At 47.4% G+C, this 21,457-nt stretch overlaps 1 protein-coding gene across 1 annotated transcript in view; it reads left to right on the top strand.

Moving 5' to 3' along the window:
- Window positions 1-478: 478 nt before the first annotated feature.
- The window catches only part of LOC311221582 (PH and SEC7 domain-containing protein 3-like), a gene marked incomplete at its 5' end in the record, with an annotated part of 98,336 nt that continues 77,357 nt past the window's right edge, over window positions 479-21,457 (top strand). Inside the window, 2 exons of the mRNA XM_084305658.1 lie at window positions 479-499; window positions 12,984-13,096. Of these exons, the coding sequence (XP_084161784.1) occupies window positions 479-499; window positions 12,984-13,096 (134 nt within the window). The remainder of the gene's footprint in view (window positions 500-12,983; window positions 13,097-21,457) is intronic.

Raw genomic sequence — 21,457 nt, forward strand, 5'->3', positions numbered from 1 at the left:
ACTGCGAGAAGCACTGAAGGGATTTAGGAGCGTAGCAGAGCTCAGCACGTCCTGACGCCTTGCGGGCTTTGGGGACCACCGCTCCCAAGCGCCGTCCTCATGGGTAGGCAGCCCTGCCCCTCGGCAATCCCGAAACCTCTCCTCATTTTTTAATTTTTATTTTTTTTTTTTGATTCAATCTCTTTTTGACGAGCACGTGGTGCACTCCGTTCCTCTTCCCCTTCCTTAACGTCCAACCCCCCTTCCCCTTCTTCCCTTTCCCCTTCCCGGCCCGGCCCGGCCCGGCCCGCCCACACCCCGCCCCGCCTCGCCCGGCCCGGCCCGGGCCCACCAGGCTGGGGCCGCCCGCGGCCGCGCTGCCCGGCTCCGCCGCCGGCGCTGCGGGGCCGGCAGGGCGCCACGGCCCGGCACGGCCCGGCACGGCACGGCCCGGCCTCAAGGGAGGGCGGCTGCGATCCGCCGCGGCCGGCGATGGAAGATGGAGGGAGGCGGCGGTGCGGTAAGGGCGGCGGGTGCCGGCGTGCGGGAGCCGGGCGGGAGCCGGGCGGGCGGCGCGCCCAGCCGGGGGCACCTCCTCGCCTGCCTTTACTTTCCCTTTTTCTTTCTTAACACTTTTTTTTTTTCTTTTTCTTCTTCTTCTTCTTCTCCTTTTCTCCCGTATCTCCTCTTCGTTTTCTTTTTTTTTTTTTTTTTTTTTTTTTTTTTTCCGTTTCTCTTTTCTCCTTCATTTTTTACCTTTCCCTTTCATCTAGCTTTTATTTTTTTGTAGCTTTTTTTTTTTTCTGCAGCTTTCCTTTTTTTTTTTTTTTTAGCTTCTCCTTTTTTCTTTTAGCTTCTCCTTTTCTCTTTTTTTTTTTCTTTTCCCTTTTGTTTTTCACTTTTTTCTTTCCCCTTTTCCCCCTACTTTCCCCCTGTTTTTCCCTCTTTCCCCTTTTTCCGTCCTCTTTCCCCTCTCCTCTTTTCTCCCTCTCTCCTTTTCCCTCTCTTCTTTTTAATGTTTCCTTTTTCATTTTCTCTCTCTCTTTCCCCTTTCCTCTTTTCTCCCTCTCCTCTTCTTTCCCCCCTCTTCTTTTTAATGTTTCCTTTTTCATTATTTCTCTCTCTCTCTCTTTGTGCATACCCCTAAGGGGCAAACACTCGGAGCCCACTAAGGCGCTCACTACTGGTAGCTCCCCAGAAGCACCAGCATCACCAGAGAGGCAGCGCGGGGGGCCCCCATCCCCGGGCTGGGACCCCCCACCTGCATCTTGTGTGGTTGGTTTTGCTTCTGTCTCCGTGTCAGTGTAACAAATCAGCACCCTTGCTGCACTGACAGGTTCTGTTAATCATGCCAAATTCGTGAATTAAACGAGATGTAGTGCAAAAATCAGCATCTTTGGCTGAGTTCATAGCATTGTGCTTTCTGGGGAGGAGTAGGGTTGAGGTGAATTCACCAAAGGTGTAAAGTTTTACAACATTAAACTTGCACAGGGACACTCCTGCACTACTAGGGTGTTATCGTAAGCCCTGCTGCCGTGCTCCGAAGCCAAGCTTCTCAATGGGAGCATAAACATAGAGCTGTAATGAGCTTGAACTTCACACAAACTCGCAGAAGATGCTAACTTCTCACATAGACGCAGTATTTCCGTGCCATAAACAACAATTACGTGGCTCCCACAGGGTGCCAGTTAGTATATTGTCAGGCAGAGCACATCTATGTGTTATTGAAGTGATTTGGGTGTGTAGTAGGTAACTGCAATTACTTCTGCTTCTGCAGCTTCAGTCACACTTTAATTCTGTCTGTGCGTAGGGCCATTAAAACAGAGAGAGAAAATCAAATGCCATATTTCTAATGAAACTGCTGGTTGTGTACACGGTTTTTGAAGCAGTTGTAATAGGCTGCTGATAATCATCCAGGCCTTTCTGGTTTAGCTAGCAGAAAGGAACTTCTTTCTACTCCAAGTGCACTTTCATCGGTCACATCCTTAGTTGATGTGCTTTAGCAGATGTTACCAGTTTAACACTAGCTGTAAGTCTGACCTAGCCCTGTTGGCTTGCACACGCTGAGAATTTGGCTATACAGTCGTTGGTTTTGGGAGTATGCTTTTGGTGGGAGAGAAGGTGAGGTTAAACCACCTAGGAATCCCTGTGCAAATGCTCCCATTCAGTTGTAGCCTTGGTTCACCGTAGAAAAGAGTGTAAGAAATTCCTTTGTGGTAGTGGTGATGTTAAAAACAATTTCAAGAATGTTATGCATTGCTCTCCTCTAAACTTGATACACAAAAAAAAATAGGGCTTGATAGATAAAATTCTTGCACAACGTACCTGTGTGAAGGAGGTCCTCTTGTGCTGCTGGTGCTTGAGCAGATTATTCTTGCCATTTCTAATGCCATCAGATTGAAGGGAAGAGCAGTGAGGATCATAGTGAACACAACAGATATTTTTTCTTCCTCCTCCTCCCAGGAAGGCTGATGAAACTGGGGGAGCAAGGTTTTATTTGCTGTTGTCAAACTGGGTGGCTAAAAGACCGGATACAGTTCAGAGCATTTTCCCTCCCCACCTCATCCTTTCTGTTCCTGCCGATGTTACCGGGAGAGTTTGGCCTTTGGTTTCCAAGCTTGGATTGAAGAGGCAGTTTGGAGTTTGTTTCCTGTGGGATGAAGAGGATTGTGTCTGCTGGAGGATTGTGGACTGGTGCCACAAAGCATCTATGCAGACAAGCAGCTGTCATGCCGAAGGTGCTGTGCTTGGGATGAACGTCCCAAGTGCTGGGAGCTTCATCGTTGGGGCTGGTGGCCGTGGTGGCATGAGCCGTGCTCCACAGGTGGCTGTCAGCATGTGGGAAGGATCCTTTGGCCACAGCTGGTGAATGGTCCTCGTGCATGAGGCACTGATGGTGACTGGAAATGATGTCTGCTCGGTGGGGACAGGGGCACCTGGTAGCAACCTTGCCATGCTGCTGTGGGCAAGGTGGGGCAAGATCAACAAGCTGTTGCCAAAGCTCAAAGTTTGAGGCAGCCAGAGCATCCCACCCTGTGTCGGCTCTACGGCTGGTGAAACACGTGTGGCTGCTGGGATCTCCGGGCTGCAGCAGCTGGAGGCCTTTGTCAGCACCAGGCCTGGCCTGAAGAGGTAGGAGAAGTCTTGGGGCTCAGCGACATGCAGCCCCTTTCCCCACGAAGGGCTGCTTCGTCACCTTGGTGGAAAGCTGCGCCTGAATCATGGCAGAGGGGGGATTTCTCCATCCCATCTTGCTCTCCTGCCCAGATCTGCTCGGTGGCATGGGTGGCTGCCCTGTCCCAGGGGGATGTACAGCCAGGGGTCCTTCCTCTGGAGGTTTGGCTGAGAGGGGTATCTGTGGTCAGAGAGCTCCTCCAGGCCGTCAGCATGCGGAGCAGCAGGGACACAGATGGACCGAGGCAGATCTTGAGCAATTTGTGTCTTCAGAGTCTGCATCTCCTTCTGAGGGGATTTCTGTGCTCTGGCACCCATGGCAGCAGAGGTTATTTCCAGTCCTTTTTTCCTGTTTGCACTGAGATGAAGCTGGGCGGGGGCGTTGAAACAGCACGTTTCTGTGGGATGAAAAAGCTATTTCAGCCCAGTGGTAAGTGCCTGCCTGACACTTTCAGGCCAGCCCTAAGCGTCCTGTTCCTCTCAGGATTACACCATTTGAAGTACGCTCTTGCAGCGTGTTTCCAGATGCTTTTTGTGAGCACGCCCCCTCCTTGCTCTGGGACTTCTCTTTCTGTCACGCCAGCTCCTGCCAGAGGCCACAGGCCCCTGGGATGCTCACGCATCTGGGTGTTCGTGCTCTGTGTCTCAGGCAAGCACGGTGGGTCGTGGATGGGGCGTAAAAGCAGGGTGGAGTGAAGCTGATTCCGGGTGAGGCTGGGTTGCCATGGGGTTGAATGAGGAGTGAGAATAGCTCAGGTATTATCTAGCCCTTGAAGCTTGAATTGCTCCCGAATTGACTGTACTTCCTGGATGCTGTAAGCAAACAAACCTGCCGGGGCACAGGATCAAGCTGTCTGTCAGAGCAGGAGCTCTGCACCTCCAGCCAGCGCCTCAGCCATCAGCTCCAGCTGCTGGAAGCACACAGTGTTTGCCGTGGCTTGCTTTCCTAACTGTGCACTGTAGAAAAAGATTGTCAGTGCCACGAACAGTGTCATTAGCCTGAGGAGACCAGGCTGGAGCGGGCTTTTGAGGCTGGGCTGCCAAGGCACACCGGTAGCTGTCACGCTTACCAAGGGCTTCACGTTGTGACCACAGCAGGTTTTTTTTGATGCCTGGTATCAGGGCTGAACAAGAAGGCATTGTCTTGAGCCTGTGACACAGTAGTTTGGGAGGACTAAGAAAACAACTCAAATGGCAGGGATTAAACAGTCGAGACCTCCCTTTTTGCGGAAGCGATGAATGCGGCATCCTTTCCTTTCTTAGCGTGAAATGCCACAGTGGAAGAGGTGGCTTATCTCCAAATTGTACTCATTATTATTTCACAACAGCTTTCAAACAGGAAGTGTCACTGGGGTAATAACCGCATCTCCCAGGCTGGGCAAGCGCCAAGTGCAATGGCAAGATGCACTTAAGCCCGGGATATGGCTGCATTTCAGCCCTAACAGAAGAAGTGGTACCAGGAGGGAACTTCCTTCAGAAGACGACAAATTCTAGCACCAGCGAGTTCTGGTTTTCATCAGCTCGCTTGTGTGTGGAGTCTCCGTGGCCTCATGAAAACAAAACAACAACAAAAAAGAAGGAAGAAGTGTGTATTAGCTTCTCCACCAGTGGGACACGTGTGCCAGCTGGCCGACTTTGTGCTGCTTGCAGGGAATATATAGCTCCTGGTGTCTTCTCTTCTGCCTTCCTGCCATGGTTGGAACTGCCTGGTGGCTCCTGGCCATCTCTGGGGCCACGGCTGCCAGAGGGTGCCAGTGCTGGCACTCCCTAACTCACGCTTTCTTAGCAGGCAAACAGTCTGCTCTTGCAAAAAACGTCTTTTCAGGCCCCCGGTATCTGGACAGCAGGAGGCTTACATAAACTTAGTTGGTGTGACTCCTAGCTTCTGCCTCTGTTCTGCCAGGGGAGGACAGATCAGCTCAAGCTTCAGTCAGGTTGCTGATCTGAATAACTTCTGGTAAATCTAGGCAAGGTTTAGAAAGAACAATGGAGGCAAACATTGTAAAATTAATTTAAATACGTGATATGAAATAATCATGCAGGGTCAAAGAGCTGTTTCTAGGTTAGAGGCAGATCTATACACATCTTTGCATGCTCTTTTGCTGTGTTGTAGCTCTACAGCTTGTCTTTGCCTCAGAGGAAATGCAGATTTTTACACCTTTGCAGATGTTTTTCCAGTTGCTCTTGTGCAGAGTGGTTTTTGTTTTTGTTTTTTTTTCCCCCCACTGTTCAGTTCCCTGAACTGCAAAGAATACTATAGTCACTTTGAGCTACTGCCTTAGACCAACCATGTTTGTAATGCTGATGTAGAAAAGGCACCTGAACTCTCCTGATAACTCTTCTTTTTCTCTACATCCATCCATAAAAACAGTGTTTTTAGCTCAACATAGGGAATGTACAGCATGTGGGAAGGGATGAGCTTTGCAAGTTCTCAAGTCTCAGCAGATGTTGGCTTGGGTTTTGAAAAAAGAAAAAAAGAGTTGCTTAAAGATACAGATGTAACTTCTGGTAGCCTCCTGAGGCACCAGATTTTAGCTTCTGTGGAGCTGAAATCCATGTGGGGCAGACCTGTAGCAGTCTAAACATTGTTCTGCCTTCTGAGGTACCTAAATATCATGGAAGTGCAATACCTGCTGAACAGAAGCAGTCTGTCAGTTTGCTAAATATACTTGGAACAGATTGGACAAAAAAAAAGTAAATGCAAGATGTCTGGTACATACCACTACTGAATTCTCTGAGTAAAAAATTGCTGGCTTTGTGTTATTTTTCCTACATCAGGACTCCATCCCAGTGCTGTCTGAGATAACTAAGAAAAAACATTTGTATTGTGACTTTTAATATTTTGGATCTTTCTACTCTATCTGCTTTATATTTAAGAAGGTGGTTTTTCATGCAGTGAGCTGCAGCCTACCTCTCGATGGGCTTGCTTTGACTTGAGCTCCGTGCTTACCTTAGAAATAGTGCATAGACATCCAGAGGTCCATACAGCACACATCAAAAATCACTGACTCGGCAAATAGAAAATGCTGAGTGACCTTTAAAGGTAAAGTGTAATCATAAAGACTTTGAATTAAAATGCTGTACACATTCACGCAGTTACAGCTCAGACAGTGTCAGCCTTTGCATAATAAAAAGCATTTAATTCAGTATAGCAGCTGACTGCTTTCCTAGCAGCTTCGGCCAAACAACAAAGCAAACATTTCTTTAAGGGGGAAAAAAAAATGAAGTACAGGTGTAGAGCAAGACTAGCAGACTGAAAACAAAGTTTACCTGCAGCTGTTTGATTCTGCTGGTAAAGAATGTGTGTTTAGTCACTGTTCCCGTGGCTTTTTGTAAGAGGAGACTCTGGTGGCTAGTTTCTGAATCGAGCCTCTCATCAGACACTGAACTTTTGTGCAGTGTGGCTTTGAGGAGGGAGAATAGCCTCGATGGTATCTGCGCCCTGTTAGTTCTGCTCTCTTCTGCCCCGAACGCTTCCCAGGAGGCTGTTCCTGGTAAACAAATTCGTCAGCATCCCGAGCGCGATGAAAAGCCTGCAGAGCCCCAGTTCCTTGTGGCAAATTCCTGGGGCGAGCGAGGGTGTGCAGGGGGTGTGCCGCGGGGAGCCCCGCGGTGGGGACGGAGCAGTGGAGCCGCCTGCCCAGCTGCAGAGCCCGAGGGCTGCCTCGTGCAGGGAGATGCCAGAGCCTGGTCAGCAGGTAAGAGCAGGCGGCTCTTCTGGGTTAGACCCACGGTCAGCTCAGCCCAGCAGCCTGTAGAGGTGGTCATGGGTGTCTACAGGAGCCTGGGAGGAGCTCAGTGTGGAGTTCCGTGCTTTCTACCTGCGTGGAGGATTTGTACCCCTTGAGGTTGTTTGCCTTCCTTTTCAGCCTTCCTGGTTTCCATGACATTGCTTTGTAGGGAGCTCTCTGGTTTGTCTGCAGGCTGTGTGAGGAACCATCTCCTTCTGCTTGGTTTGATGCTGACTCCTAAAACCTTCTTCTGATGTCTTCTGGCATCATTATATATGGTATTAAAGGAGGCAGTGGGTCGCTGCTCACAGGCGTTTCCAGAGCCATAGTGACTGCATGCATCTCTGCTATATATCTCTCAGCCATCTCTTTCCTTTAGTTGGGAAGCTGCATCTGTGATCCCTTGGTATAATTCAAGCTTTTTTGCTGGAGAATGGTTATAGGGAGTGCCCTCACACCAGTCCTTTCCTTCCTCCCCAACACCCTGTCTCTTTGCAGGTATCTCCCTGTAACTCCTGATAGTAAGAAATTAGTTTAAACCACGAGCTGGGTTTTCTTCTCTTCCAGAACCTTTGCTAGCATTGACTTTGGCAGCCCCAGGTGAGGTTTAGCCATGCAAAACTCCTGTTCTTTTCAGCCTTCATCTATTTTACTAATGCTTTAATTTAAAAATTGCAAACATGTATATTAGCATGTGGGAGGGCGTGTGAGGAAAACACGAACATGGTGTACGAGGTCATACAAAAATAAAAACTACGAACCTCTTAGCGGTCTGTTTGTGAGCACCAGCTCTCTCAGCTCTCCCTGCTGTCAGTGCATTGGCTTCCACCAGCTAGCAGGTTTATTTTAACTCCAGCTTTCCCCATCTCATCCTGTTACTTAGGAAAGGGACTCAAGAAAAGCTCAACAGAAATAGTCTTTTCAGAACAATTAGCACAACCTGTCAAAAGCACGAAGACTTGCTAAGTTCACGCCCACACAGGAATGATAACTGTGCTTAAAATCAAGGGCTGACCATTAGTGCTACCGGGCCCCTGGGAGCTTTGTCTGTCCGTGACAGCAGAGGCCAAGCTCTCGCTGCGTGTCTCCATGAAGAACTGACCACGGCATGGCAGCCTGGCTCAGATGCTCTCCCTTTTGCTCTTCTGGCAACTTGCTAAGAAGGCTGCAGATCTCTGGAAACCTTCCATCCATCACTCTTGCCTCTCCCTTATCTGTTTTCTCATGTATTTTTTGAAGCTAGCTCCTCTACCAATTCCTGTATTTCAGCTAGTCTCTGAGGAAACTTCTGGGCTGTGGAAGAGAACGTCAAGGTAGATGTTTAAACTCCTCCTGAGAGCTAAAACTCACCCGATCGGGGTGTATGATAGGCTGCTGAGAGGCATTTGGCTTCTTGCTGCAAGGGACGATGATGAAGAGGTGAGGATAGGACAGTCCTGGAGTTAGAAATGGTCTGAGTGAAGTCTTCCACAGCTGACTTGTAATATACTTGGTTCCCAGCAGCTGTGCAGTCGAGGGGAAGGTGGTCAGCTCTGGAAGGAGGGGATATGCAGCTGTGAGAGGGCAAAAACAGGGCTCCCCCAAGGCGCCCTCGTGGTGTGACTTAGCTGTGGAAGCCCCTGAGCCAACTACCCAGTTCCTTCTGGGTCCTCCTGTAAGCCCAGAATTAGATTAACATTTATTTATTTTTTTTTTTCTGGGGGTAGGGTGAAAGTGTTTTATTAAGAAAGATTACAGCGGTCCCCCCAAGGGCACTTTCACTTCTCTGTCCTGGCTCACAGCCCTTCATGAGAGGTCACAGAAACACAGCATATCCTGAATTGGAAGGGACCCTCGAGAATCATCAGGTCGAACTCCTGGCTCCATACAGCACCACCCACAAAATCATGCCCGAGAGCATTGTCCGAATGCTTCTGGATCTCTGTCAGGCTTGGTGCTGTGCCCATTGCCCTGGGGAGCCTGTCCCAGTGCCCGACCCCACTCTGGGTGCAGACCCTGTCCCTAACCCCCAGCCTGACCCTCCCCTGTCCCAGCTCCATGCCATTCCCTCAGGTCCTTAAACACCTTCCTGCTGATGTGTCTTTTTGCTCAGACTGGCCTGTTTCTGGTGTCAGCAGTTGTGGGCAATGTAACCAGACTTTGGTGTTCCTCAGTTAATGCTGTGTGGAATGTAGGTATTTAATGGGGAAAGAAAAAAAAAAAGTCCCCAAGAAGAAAACAGCCTGTTCCCAAAAGGTCCTGGCCAGAACCTCAGTTAAATTCAGAGAGGGTGTTTTGGTGCTTTCTTTCCGTGGAGAAAGGAGAAGCATTTCCTTCAGGTTTCGATGACTCAGCCATACCATCTAAATATCTGGGGCAGTTTGAGGGGAGCTCACAACTGGAACTGAAATCAAATTCACCCAGCAAGAGACACTGTGCTTCAGGAAAGCTGGCAAACAACCCTTGTTTTGGGTCTGGATCAAGCCACCTTTCAGGGACAGACTGTGGCAAGGGTTTTTCCTTGCAGCTACTGACCCGCTGCTCAGGTCAGCATTCAGGGGACAGAGCTGTGCAGAGATGTGGTGTGTGATTCACAGCTGCCTGACTTATCTGTACGTGGCAGCTCATGCCAGAGGAGCAGGACCCCTGAGCTCTGAGCATCCTCCTGCTGCTCACTTTGGTGCTGAAACACGCATTCAGCAGCTTTGCTTCCCGTGGTATAGCCTTAAAACACAAGTGCTGTGGGCACTTCCTGAGCAATCTGCTTTCCCTGAGGGAAAGGATGAAACACCAGCGAGTTGGGACCTCGTGCCAATGCCTTGTGCAGGGTCAATAGAAAGGTCCAGTGTGGTGCCAGGAGGCCTGAGGGGTGAGGACTGGCACATGGAAGCAAACACAGACTCACGAGCATTAAATGAAATTCTCCCAAGGGGCAAATGCAGCCTCCCCAAGTCCCAACCAAGATCCGTGACCCAGAGGAGCAGGCTTGAGCAAACATGACCCAGGAGGCAGAAAGGGCTGCAAGAGGGGTGAACAAATGGGCAGGAGCTTGCTGCCACTCTGCCCAGAGCTTAATCAGACTGAAAAACAGTATGTGTGTGTGTGTGGCTCATGAGAAATGAATGTACAGCTGGGCTGATTTAAGGGGATTGATGCTCTGGGTGAGCGTCACCCTCTCTGGTGGTGACAAACACCAGATGCATCAAAAGTGGTGGTTAAAGCCCTCCGAGGGAAGCAGTTATGAAATGAGATGACCCGGATGCAGATTTCTTTGCTCTTGAGCTGAGGGAGAAGGCTTAAGCAGGAGGTTTTTTTGTTATCCTTTCCAATCTTGCTTTCTTTTAATCCTTGCTAATGCAGCCTGGAAAGCTCCGGGAATGTTTGCCCTGCCCTCCTCTGAGCTCCCAGTTTCAGGGGCATAATGACTTCAGCAAGATTTGGGTGAGTGGCAGATTGAGGTAAGAAAAGGAGAGCAAATTTTCTCTCTTTGTTTTATAACTCTTCTTCCCTCTGTCTCCAAGGAAGGACCACAGTGAAGCAATGCTCTTAAAAGCAGTTCATGCCTGATAGCATTCACCTTCTCTCCCTCCCTTTTCTCTTTTTAATATTTTTTGTTTGGATGAAATACCGTGACCGTATCCTCAAGCCTGGCTCTGGAGGCTGTGACCTGCTTTACCTTTATGCATCCTTATATTGCTCTGACAGCCTAGACAGATGTTAGGCTCAGTTGTTTCCACACACCAGCCGCTACATGGAGTTCTCATCAGCAGCGCTGAGCACTTCTGAAAATGAAGTTGCCTCTTTCAGGTGCCAAGATGAAGGTCCCTGCCAAGGCACCAAACTGATAAATGCTGCCCTGTAAACTGAAAGATCATTCATTTCGTCCTAATACTGGGTGATGCGGAGGGTGTTGTGAACTGAAATCTTTTTCAATGCTTTATGATCAGATATAGGCAAGTACAGGCATTTGGAAAATGTGTTTGCTGACGAGGAGGCTCAGTGCAGCAGATGTCTGTTAAGTCTTGAAGAGCGGTGCTCAGGGATCAAGGTGCTGTATCTCAGAGGTGCGTAGATCAGAAATTTCTGATTGTTGAGCAACTGGACTGCTCTGTGCATTTTATTTACTATTTCATTCATGCGTAGGTGGGATTTGGCAGCAGCCAGAAGTTTAGCCATCCCATCCCATTGTATCTGCTGTGTAGGCTGAATTTTCATCTGGCTCCATAAGCTGCTTTTGACCAGGTTATCTCAGACTGAATCTTCTTCTGTGTGCTCTGTGTGTACCCCTTTCTTCCCCAGGTATTCCTGCCCCAAATCCTGTGAATGAACACATCTTCGTGGACATGATGTAATTTGTCTTTGTGCTAGAAAGCCTTTGCTCTATTACTTCATGGTTTTCCTGAAGGATTTGTCTGGCTAGTATTAGGAGGTCCATCAAAGTAGCTGTTGGAGCCCTAGTGACAAATAGTTAGGCCAGTGAATGATAAATACACCCAAGAACTTCATGGATGACTGCTCAGTTATTACACATGTGAGCTGGACTCAATTCTACAGAACTGGTTCAACACAGAGGTGTGGGAGAAATAATGGGGAAAGAAGTCCAGGAGAGCCTGGAGCAGTTCTAGGGCATGGGGTAAGATGGTTATTTGTCAGTGTGGTCTTAGAAGAAAATGTAGTTGTTGTAGAGCTGGCCTTGGGGGAACGTATAGATTAGTGATTCCATCCATCTCTGATTAAAGAGCCTTGACCGTGTGTTCCTGTGAATTATGTGTCTCCTGTACTTTGAATTTCTGTTTGTAGCTGACGCTTACCCTAAGGTATTTGTTGGAAGTGCATGAAAGTTATTATTGTCCTGGGGGGCAGAATGTTCCATCTGACTTTTTTTTTTAAAGTATTTTTGTAAGCTAGGGCCTTTGCCAGTGTGAACCATGAAATGACTTGATATGCTGTAAGAACTGGCTGCCTGGCTGCCTAAGACATAGGATGTGAATACAAAGGTCACCGAAAAATTTATAGAGCTAATAATTTATTTCATCTGTCACTTCAGACAGAAGAATTACAGGCTCTGTCTTGCCCAGCTGGATAGCAACTTAAAGCTGACTGCAGACACTATTTGCGCTACAGTTTATTGCTGGTGTATGCTTCATCGTGGAGATTTGATTTGTCCTCACCTGTTCAGAAAAGTAATTTTAATGTTTGCTGTGCAGCCTCTCTTTCCCCTGAGAAACTGGACCTTTCTCTTTCAAATTGCTTTGTATGAGTAGGAAGCAGTGGGTAGGTGCTGGTGGCACCAGGCCTGTGTGACACCAAGATGCTTTATGTGCCTGTCCATCCATCCTCCCAGGTGCTCCCCTGCTAGCCAGGAGGACCACCCTGAGCCTCCTCATGTTAATGTTTGGCTTGTGGGATCATAAAAACAGGACGGGTTGTCATCCTGACTTAGGTGGTGGTGGTCAGGCACAGGCCTGGGATCCGGAGGACAGGGATTGTAACACATCACTGGCCATGTATTTGCTTGCCTTATTATCCTTTTTCACATTTCTGACCCTCCCTATTGTAGCCTCTTCTCACTTTCTTCACCCCAGTCTCCTCTCAAAAAAAACATCCTTTTCCTTTTTTTTTTTTCCCCATAGGTCCAGTTTTGTGACATCCTTACTTGAATTTACTGTTTCTGATACCGATATTCGGACTTCGAGAAACGTTTGGACAATGCTGTCAGATATATCTGATTTTTGATGGTCCTGTGCAGACCAAGGGGTTGGGCTTGATGATCCATGTGGATCCCTTCCAACTCTGGCTGTTCTGTGATTCTGTACCACGGCCTAGCAGTGGCTAAGATTGCTAAAGGGGCTTGGTGTGGGCTGCTCTAGTCATCCTTGCTTGATACTGAAACATTTGGGTTCAAAGACTCAGAGATGAGCCCTTCAAAGGCACTGTGAGTTCGCTCAGGTCTGTTGTTCTTGATCTTAGTGGTGGTAATGGGGTGATGCTAATAGAGATAAATGAACAATTAGCACTTTGAAAATCCTACCTGACAGCCCACCTGAATGGATTTCGTGTTCCTGCTGCCATTTTTTTTGGCTAAAAGATAGATAAGCTTTGTTTATTTTGACTCTGCAGGCAGAAGCACTTGTGTGGGATAATGATGTATCGGCTCACGCCCAGACTGTTGCCAAGGCCAAATATGAATTTTTATTTGGCTTGGAAGAAGAGAAGCCTTCAGAAATGGGTAAGTGCTATTTATCAGTAATGTGTGCAAAAACATCCTCTGAAGGCCCTCAGGAAGGAATTGCAGAAGCTGCTCCTGAATGACCCCGCGAGGGCTTGCTCACTGTGCCACGCTGCTCTTCGCTGGCACACAGTGCAAGTACCAGACCAAAGGACCCTGACGGTTTGGCCACAGCAATCTTATGCCCCCCACCTGTCTCTTTGGCTCGCCTGGGCCACCTCGATGAGATGGTGGGGACTTGTGTGCTGCTCACACTCAGCCAAGGGGCTGGCGGAGGAAACCTCAGCCCTTCTCTGCAGTGGAGCCATCTCAGCCACGCGTCTGCACTCTGCATGCCAAAACATGGCTCTGCCTGGCAGTCCTTCCAGGAATGCCCTTCGTGAGCTGCACGCTGCTGTTCCTACAGCTAGAGGTAGATAAGATTTTAATTTAGATATTCAAGGTGGTACCTGAACTGCTCCCTCCTCTGTATTTAGTAATTCATGTTATCCAGATGTAGTATCTAATTTTATGCCTAAGGGTCAGTCTTGTTTCTATGTTTTTCTTGTAAACAGAGGGCGTTTTCTACCTTTTCCCAGTCCAAGCTTAGAAGAAGAAAAAAAAAAAAAGTAGTTACTATACCTATTTCTTTTGCTTCATTTTAATTACCAATCCCTGCCCTCTTTGCAAAAGTATTTCCTCAGGCTGTTCTCTTTGCGCCTTGATCCTTTCTAAATTGCAAACTTTCTGGAATGTCACTTTTAATTAAAGAAGATTCCCTTCCTGCCAGAGAAGGGCAGCACTTTGTACAGGAATAAGCTGTGTATGGTCTTCCACTTCAGTCAATAGAAAAAAAAAAAAAAAAAAGAAAAAAAAGAACAAGCAGAAGTGAGTTCTGGAAAGTGAATAACAGTTTCTCCTGGATTTCCTGAAGTTAGGTCTTCCACTTGGGAAATCCTAGTTGCAGAGCAGGGGGAAAAAAAAAAACAAACCACACAGATGCTCTTGTTTAGGAATTTAAAAAACTTACAAATTGCCACAGAAATGTATATCGCATTCTTACATGAATCACAATGACCTCATTTCTTGTTTCGGGAGAGACAATGTGAGAGCACTGTCAGCAGGCATTAGTACATTTCCGGAGATTGGCATTAAATAAAGCATGCTGTGTCTAATAAATCCAAGTGAATCTATTGTCATTACTAACCAAAACAATTATCAAATGTGATGAGCATTCTGTGCTGCATTGGTACTTAGAGTTAAAATAAAGGGCGGCTTTACTGGCTTAAGTGTGTACTTTGCCATATCTTTCCTGTGTTGCTTCTTGCCTTGTTTCTGAATCTCCTTCTGTACCTTTATTAATCGGAAGCTACCAGCAGGGGCTAACAGGCAGTGGAAAGGGAGTGACTTCCAAGGAGAGTTTCCAAATATTTAAGTGGTTAACATCTATCATTTGTGAATTGTACTCCAAAACTGTGTTGTAAGGGTGCTTTTACTATACCATTATGCCCACAGAATTAATGACTGTGACAAAGACCAAGCAGAGTCTCAGAAAGGGCCCCTTCCCTTATGGCAGATTGGTCCTTCTCCTTTTAGCAGATTCATAGCTGTCGAAATCCAGGTGGAACCTAGAAGAGTCTTCTCGCCCCATCCCATGTCCTGGCCAGCTAGATCTGTACTTGGCCAGCCTGGGATTTGCAGTCACCTTTGTCCCTCTGGCTCTGATAAAGGTCTGACAAACTGTACTGCTTCTGCTGTGTGTTTTCCCCAGCCAGGATGAGAATATGTGCTCTCCTCAAGGCCCCTGTTCCCCCTCCCCAAAACTCAGGTGCCCTGCTGCACAGCATTGTGCCAACCCAGGCTGGTTTCTTGGTGGTGTCACAGGCAAAGGCAGTCTCCTCCTTCTGCAAGATGCCTGGCCAAAATGGATGCATGAGAATGGTGCTGACCCTTTTTCTTCAAGGTTTCAGTTGCTTATTTATTGGAGATGAATGACTGGGCTGGCTCAGGTCACAATAGTACAAACCCAGGTCCCTGTGCACCAAATCATAGTTTCCTTTGATTTAACCTATGCTGAAGATGTCATGGTGTATCTGCAGGCGATGAAGACTGTTTTGGGGGAAGCAGCTATGCTTGAAAGTCTTTCTGTCCTTCTTTATATTAGATGGGGATGGGAAAAAAAAATCACTGAAAATCCAAACCAACCTGCTACTTTCTGAAGTTGCTTTTAAAATAAAGATGACATGGTTTTCATGGGTCAAAGTATGCAAGATTTCAGACGAATGAGTGACAGCAGTAGGGCCCAGGAGCAGCACTGGTGTTTAAACTTAATCAGGAGAACAGCTTGTCGCTGTGGGCAGTAAAGCTGAACTTTCATTTATCTGACCTAAAGAGGCTTCACTCGTGCCTTGGCTGGCCTCAGAAAACGAGAACATAATACATAAGCTGCTGAATGGCTTAATTAGTTCTGCCTCCCAGTTTGGCCTTTCTCTCAGACACAGCCATATTGCCGAAGCCCTGCTGGATGCTGTTGAGAGTACGATTTTTTTAATTGGGTAGTGAAATACTTGTGCTGGAGAAGACACTTCACAGAGAGGGACAATGACTGGGGGATGGTGTAGCAAGCACTTCTGTTTGCCTAGGTCTCTCTCTGGAGACAGCAGACTGTTAATAAGCTGCTGGGCTGATTTTTGCCTTCCAGGTTTACGCTAGCAGTCATTTTCACAGGTGAGAGGAGAAAAAAACCCACCTGGTTAAATGTGTATAGAAGAGGTGTTTCATTGCTATATTCAAATGTACGTGTTAATAAAGCTACCACATTACAAACAATTCCTCTTTTTTTTCCTTCACTGCCCTCGGTCTGTTTTTATTGGGGAGATTTGCAGTCCCAGGTTGTCTCTGTACTCGTCTATTGGTCTCCAGCGTGTGACTGTCCTGCCTGGCTTTCCTTTCTCCTCTGTCCCTGGTTCTCCTCTGTCCCTGGTCATCCTCCTCGAGGCAGGTGGGTAGATGCGTGCTGGGAGGACGAGGGGACATGAATTTTCCTGCCGAGGCCTGCTTGTGGGGCTGCACCGTGTCGCCTCTACGGTCTTGCAGCCCTGCCCTGCTCCTCGGTGGAGCCCCAGCCTTCTGCCTCCAGCAAAAGAAAATATTTTCTAAAATCTGAGCTCAGACGGAGCAGACAAGACGTCTTCTCAGCCTTGTTAACATAAAGGGCACTTGTATGGGTCTGGAAACATATCCTCCTCTGGAACTGGCCATGCTAACAGTGGTCTCTATTGAGCAGCTCTATCTCTTAGGCTTTGGCAGGCTGCAGAGTACTGATTGTTATGACTTTGCAGTTTATACATTTAAATACCAAAAAAAAAAGAGTTTTGACAAAGTGACTTAGTCCTAAAAAGTGCTTCCTTGGGGGAAGAAAAACTGGGGGGGGAGGGGAGGGCTACAAAATAATTGCTTAAAGAAACATGAAATCCCTAATCCCTGTTATTTGATGAAAGAAATCCAAGGGAGTTGTTAAAAAGCAAATATCTTATTAAGATTTGTGAACAGTCTTTTCTCTGATACTTCTAGGAGGGGAAAGCTTTCACCCCTCCTCTGTAACTAAGTGTATAATCTCATTCTTCACAAAAAAAACCCTGTACAAGTAGTTCCCGGGTTGCTATGCAAATCTGGTCTTTCCCAACAGCTGCTGGAAGGAGCTTGTTTTTGAATTCCTGGTGAAACAAACAGCTTTTTGGAAAGCCTGTCACTCGCTGTTTTGTGTACAGTGAGGTGTCATGAGGCAACTGAGCTCACGTAACAGCTTGCTTCTGCCAGAAGAGATGATCCCAGCCGCATGCTGCCGCGGATTGTCTCATGCTAGCTCTTGTGCTCATCTGTTTTCTTAGCAAGTGTAAGCCAGTAAAAATGGAGTAAAAAAAAAAAAAAAAAGTATAAAAAAAGGTTTAGTTTCTCCTGGCAATGCATGCTGAATCACCTTTCCAATGGTCAAACAGTGCCAGAGCTGATATGCAGAAGAAAATGAAATACGTACATGTACTTTAAGCTATGCCACATACCCATTCCTGAAACTGAATCATGGAAATGAGTGCATTTGCTGTAGAATTTCTCTGGCTTCTTTCAGGAGCTAAGGAAGCACATAGTGGCTGTTTTTTTGTACACCCTTTTTCACAGAATCACAGAATAATTGAGGTTGGAAGGGATCTCAGGAGACCCTCTAGTCCAACCTCCTGCCTCAGGCAGGGTCCCCTTGAGAACATTTCCCAGTATTGTGTCCAGATGGTGGCCCTATATTGCTGATTTAAGCAGCCTTGAGAAAGTTACCCTCTTACCTTTCTGTAACATACATATTGCTTATTTTCTAGGGAGACCTTTGCTCTTCTGCTTTGCTTTCTTTCTCTGCATCACTTCCAGTCATGCATGTCCAGCTCTGCTGCACCCGCCTTGCACTGCATAATGTGACACACTCCTGATCCTCACTCTAAAACTTCCCTTACATCAAATTTGCTCGTGTACTGCATCATCCTCATATTAGCATGGATTGCTAGCTGCAGTCTTTCCCCGTGCTTTAACCACATCTCTGTCCATTTCGATAACACCACCCTTTGTCATGTTTTCCTTTCTTGCCCTTTCGCATTTCCAGGCAGTCTTGAAAGTCTAGGCACCCTGGGCTGCTGTTTTCCTCTGCAGTTCTGCTTTCCTGAAAAGGTACAAAATTGTATTTTCTGAGGGTCGAAGGGCTGCTGATTGCAAGTCCATGTTGCAGTGACCAGAGCCTGTGAAGATAAGTATGTCAAATGTTCATTTTGGATATGCCCTGCAACATTTAACAGGGGTACATGCAAGACTGGATTCTTGGATAGCTAAAACCTGTGGTGCCCATGCGCTCTTAATTGAAATTCCATCGTTCCGTTGTGCCTTCTTGAATCTCTAAGCTTACTTTTTGTTCTTTCTGCGGCTCTACTGCTGTTTCTGACACAATGAAGGCCAGCAGGAGCTTTTAAGTGGTAGTTTGGTAACACTGCATTTTATCCTAATTGTCCCTGATGTTTGCTGTCTTCTTTGGCTGGCAGTGAGACATTACGCGAGGTCCATGGCTCTGCAGGAGGAAATTGCATGTCTTGTGACCTGCACTTGAAAGCTGGGTAGTTCAAGTTATCATAACCTACAGCTGCAGGGAGGAGATTACCACATCCTTAACTCAGTAAACAACAAAATTGTTTGAAGGCCAAGGGTTTAGTACAAATAATAGTTAAAACATGGGCTGTTTGTTTATTGTTTTTTTTTTTAAGGTGCAGAATTAAACACTCAGCAGCTAGGAAATGCCAGAGTTGAGGCAGTAATTACCTCCCCATTTGTGGGCTGCCGGCTGGAGCGGCGGAACGCCCTGACACCAAATGGACAAATACTTGGGGGCCTGGTGATGCTGGCAGCCCCTTGGTGGTGGCTGGCCTTCTGCGGGCACCCAGAGCATACGGGGTGCAGGCTGAGCTCAGCAGCAGCTGAATGCAGCAGAAAAGCTTCCCCAGCACAACAAAGCCAAGTCCACAAGGCACAGAAGGAGGGGCTCAGCTGGCTGACTTGATCGACCGGCCTTAGGTGGACGCGGTGGGGCACAGCTGCATCGTCGCTTATCCTCGCCATCGGCTCCGCTCCTCTCCTTTGCTACAGCCCTGTCATCTTTTGAGACAAAGGAGGTAGGCAGCACGCACACAGAAGCCCTCCATCGTGTTGTAGCCTTGGTTTATCTCTAAAGGCTTCCGGAGGATCAACAGTGTACTGTCCTGCTGCTAAAGATGACTTGGTAATGAACATGTAGAATTAAAATTACATGGGTAGATGAAATTCTGGCTTGTGAAATGTAACATGGTACAGCAAATATCTTTCCTATTCACAGTTCAGCACTTTAACGAGCGCCTTCTGCTCTGGACCCCTGCGTTGTTTATTGACCACCATTCAGCTTACTGAGGAAGGGAATCTCATTCACCATGCTAGCTTGCTGAAGAGTGCCCGTGCGATGTCCAGCTGCACCTTTAGCAGCAAAGACTCCAAGCCTGGGAAATGTACATGTCCCTCTATGTGGCTACTTTTATTTTAGCTGCGTGCATAACTCGATATCCAGCTCCTGGGATGCTTTGAAGACTGCTTACCCAGCTTTCTCTTAGCCCAGCTAATTGATCCCGAATCTCAAAATGCAATAAATGACATCCTCTCACAGGGGTGTGTCTAGTTTCCTCAGTAGCTGCTGCAAAGACGCAGGGTTTCTCAGATTGGTAAGCAATTGTGTGTTTGTTTTTGCTTTTTTTGTTTTTAAGCCGTCATTTCCACCTTGAAGTCTGGAGCGGTTTCTTTATTTGAGAATATCTTTCCATTCAAAGGACTTTTTGAGGGTTTTAAAAAGATTCTTTAAAAAGACAATATTTTAAATACATAAATGGAAGTGGATTCTGGGAGCTACAAAGTCTTCACTTTATAGTCGCTGTGAGTGTCAAAGCAGCTGTGGGTTGTCACTGCTCCAAAAGTTTGTGCTTTCAGCCTGAGGTTCTTAGGGACCTTTTTAAATAATTACTGATATCACTGTATCTATCTGCACTTGGAAAATCACCTGTTAGGAGCTTCCTTTCTAAGTCACAGTAACGAAAAAAATGACAAATTTTTGATTCTTTTTGGATTTGCCATTTGAATTTTGAGCTTAATGCTTATATTTTCCAAGTTTTTTAAACCAAAACTTAAGGTTTTTTCTGTCACAGCAGGCGGCGTGCCTTTAAAGAAATGAATTGCTGTGCATATAACAAGACCCACTGACGTCAGGGTAGTGAGCCCAGTTTTTCCCTTTGTATTCCCTCCCGTTCCCCCTTCTGCTAGCAGCTGTTTCAGTCTCTACCCTTTCGCTTTCCAGGGTAATGACTCTGGGGACCAAGCTATCTCACTGACCATCTGTGGCCCATGCAGCAATTTGTAGTGGATAATCCCTCACAGTAAGCTCTCCCAGCACGTGCTGTGTGTTAGTTTTGGACCGGGTCCTTTTCTGAGCTCACTGTGGGTCTGCGAGCTGCTGCAGCAGCGTGCCCTCTTTCCTGCAGCTTGGGGAGCGATGAGGTGCCCAGTGGAGGGCTTTTAGTTCAGTGTGGTTTGAGTTACACCAGAGGCTTCCAAACCCCATTTACCACTGGGAAATGGCTAAAATCTATAAAAGAAATATGTAATTGAGTCACAACGTTATTTACCTAAGGCTTTCCATCAGAAAGCACATGATGTGGAATAGAGCTGGAAGACTTACAATTGTAAAAAACCACACATGCACACGCACATATATTTTACATGCTGCTCTCGTCATTGCTTTCTTAAAGGACAGACTTTACGCTCATAACTCCTCCGTCTTCCTTTCTCAAGTGGTGCCAACCTGCCTGTCACATCATCGCCGACTGCAGGAGCTGGAGCTGAAGGAGCTGGTGGAGATGCTGTTGGTAAATGTACCTGGTGTAAGAGTGGCTGTCCTGTGGCAGACTGAAGGTTCACCTAATGCAGCCTCTTGTGGCCAAAAAACAGAATTTAGGGAACTAAGAACTACAGAGAGCAGTACTTCTCTGGTAACTTCTTCCAGCAGAGGTTTCCTGGTGGTCCTTGCTAGCGCTGGATGGATGGTGTCCTGCCCTGTGCTGGTCAGTCTAACTTCTCAGCTGTCAGCCACCACCAGGTCTGTGTCCCTGGGACTCACCAGTGACCCCCTCTGGTCCTCTCTTTTTGGGGTGAGGGATCCCAGACTGCATGGTCGTTTCTTATGCATAGGCTCATCTGTATCCTTGGCTCCAACTCACTTCCACTGTGTGTTTGCTAAGGCAGGCGTGGAGGTGGCAGTGACGTTTAGCCTGTGCTTACTTTATAAGCAGCTCTCCCTTACCTCTTTGCCCTGCTCTCCCTACTTCTGTCAGCTCCCATATTTCCACCAACCTGTTTTTTGTGTAATGCTGATGGGCCGGTGGAGGCCTGGCTCCAGCTTCCCCAGGTGAGCAAGCTGCCCAAAAGCCCAGAGCAGCTGCAAGCTGCAGAAACCTGTGCTCCCAGTGCGTGCAGCAAGATGTGGTCATTTGCAGTCTGGTTAGAAATCCTCAGTGCTTGCATCGCGTAAATCACTCAGCTTTGGCTAGCACAGGACCATCACGGCACGGAGAATGACATCATTTGGCAAAAGGGCTGCTGATGGTGGTGTGGCAGCATCCCTGCTCTCCCACAGGCAGGGGCCGCTCCAGCTCAGCCTGCGCAGGCACAGCTTGATAAATCCAAATAGCTTTAGTTACCGCTGAAGTTTCTGCCCAAGGGAGTGCACGATGCCTGTGGCTCCCCCTCTCCAGAAAGGTGCAGGAATGATACCGTGCCGTAACTG

Source organism: Netta rufina (genome assembly GCF_964035555.1).
Source record: "Netta rufina genome assembly, chromosome: Z".
NCBI classification, from domain to species: domain Eukaryota; kingdom Metazoa; phylum Chordata; class Aves; order Anseriformes; family Anatidae; genus Netta; species Netta rufina.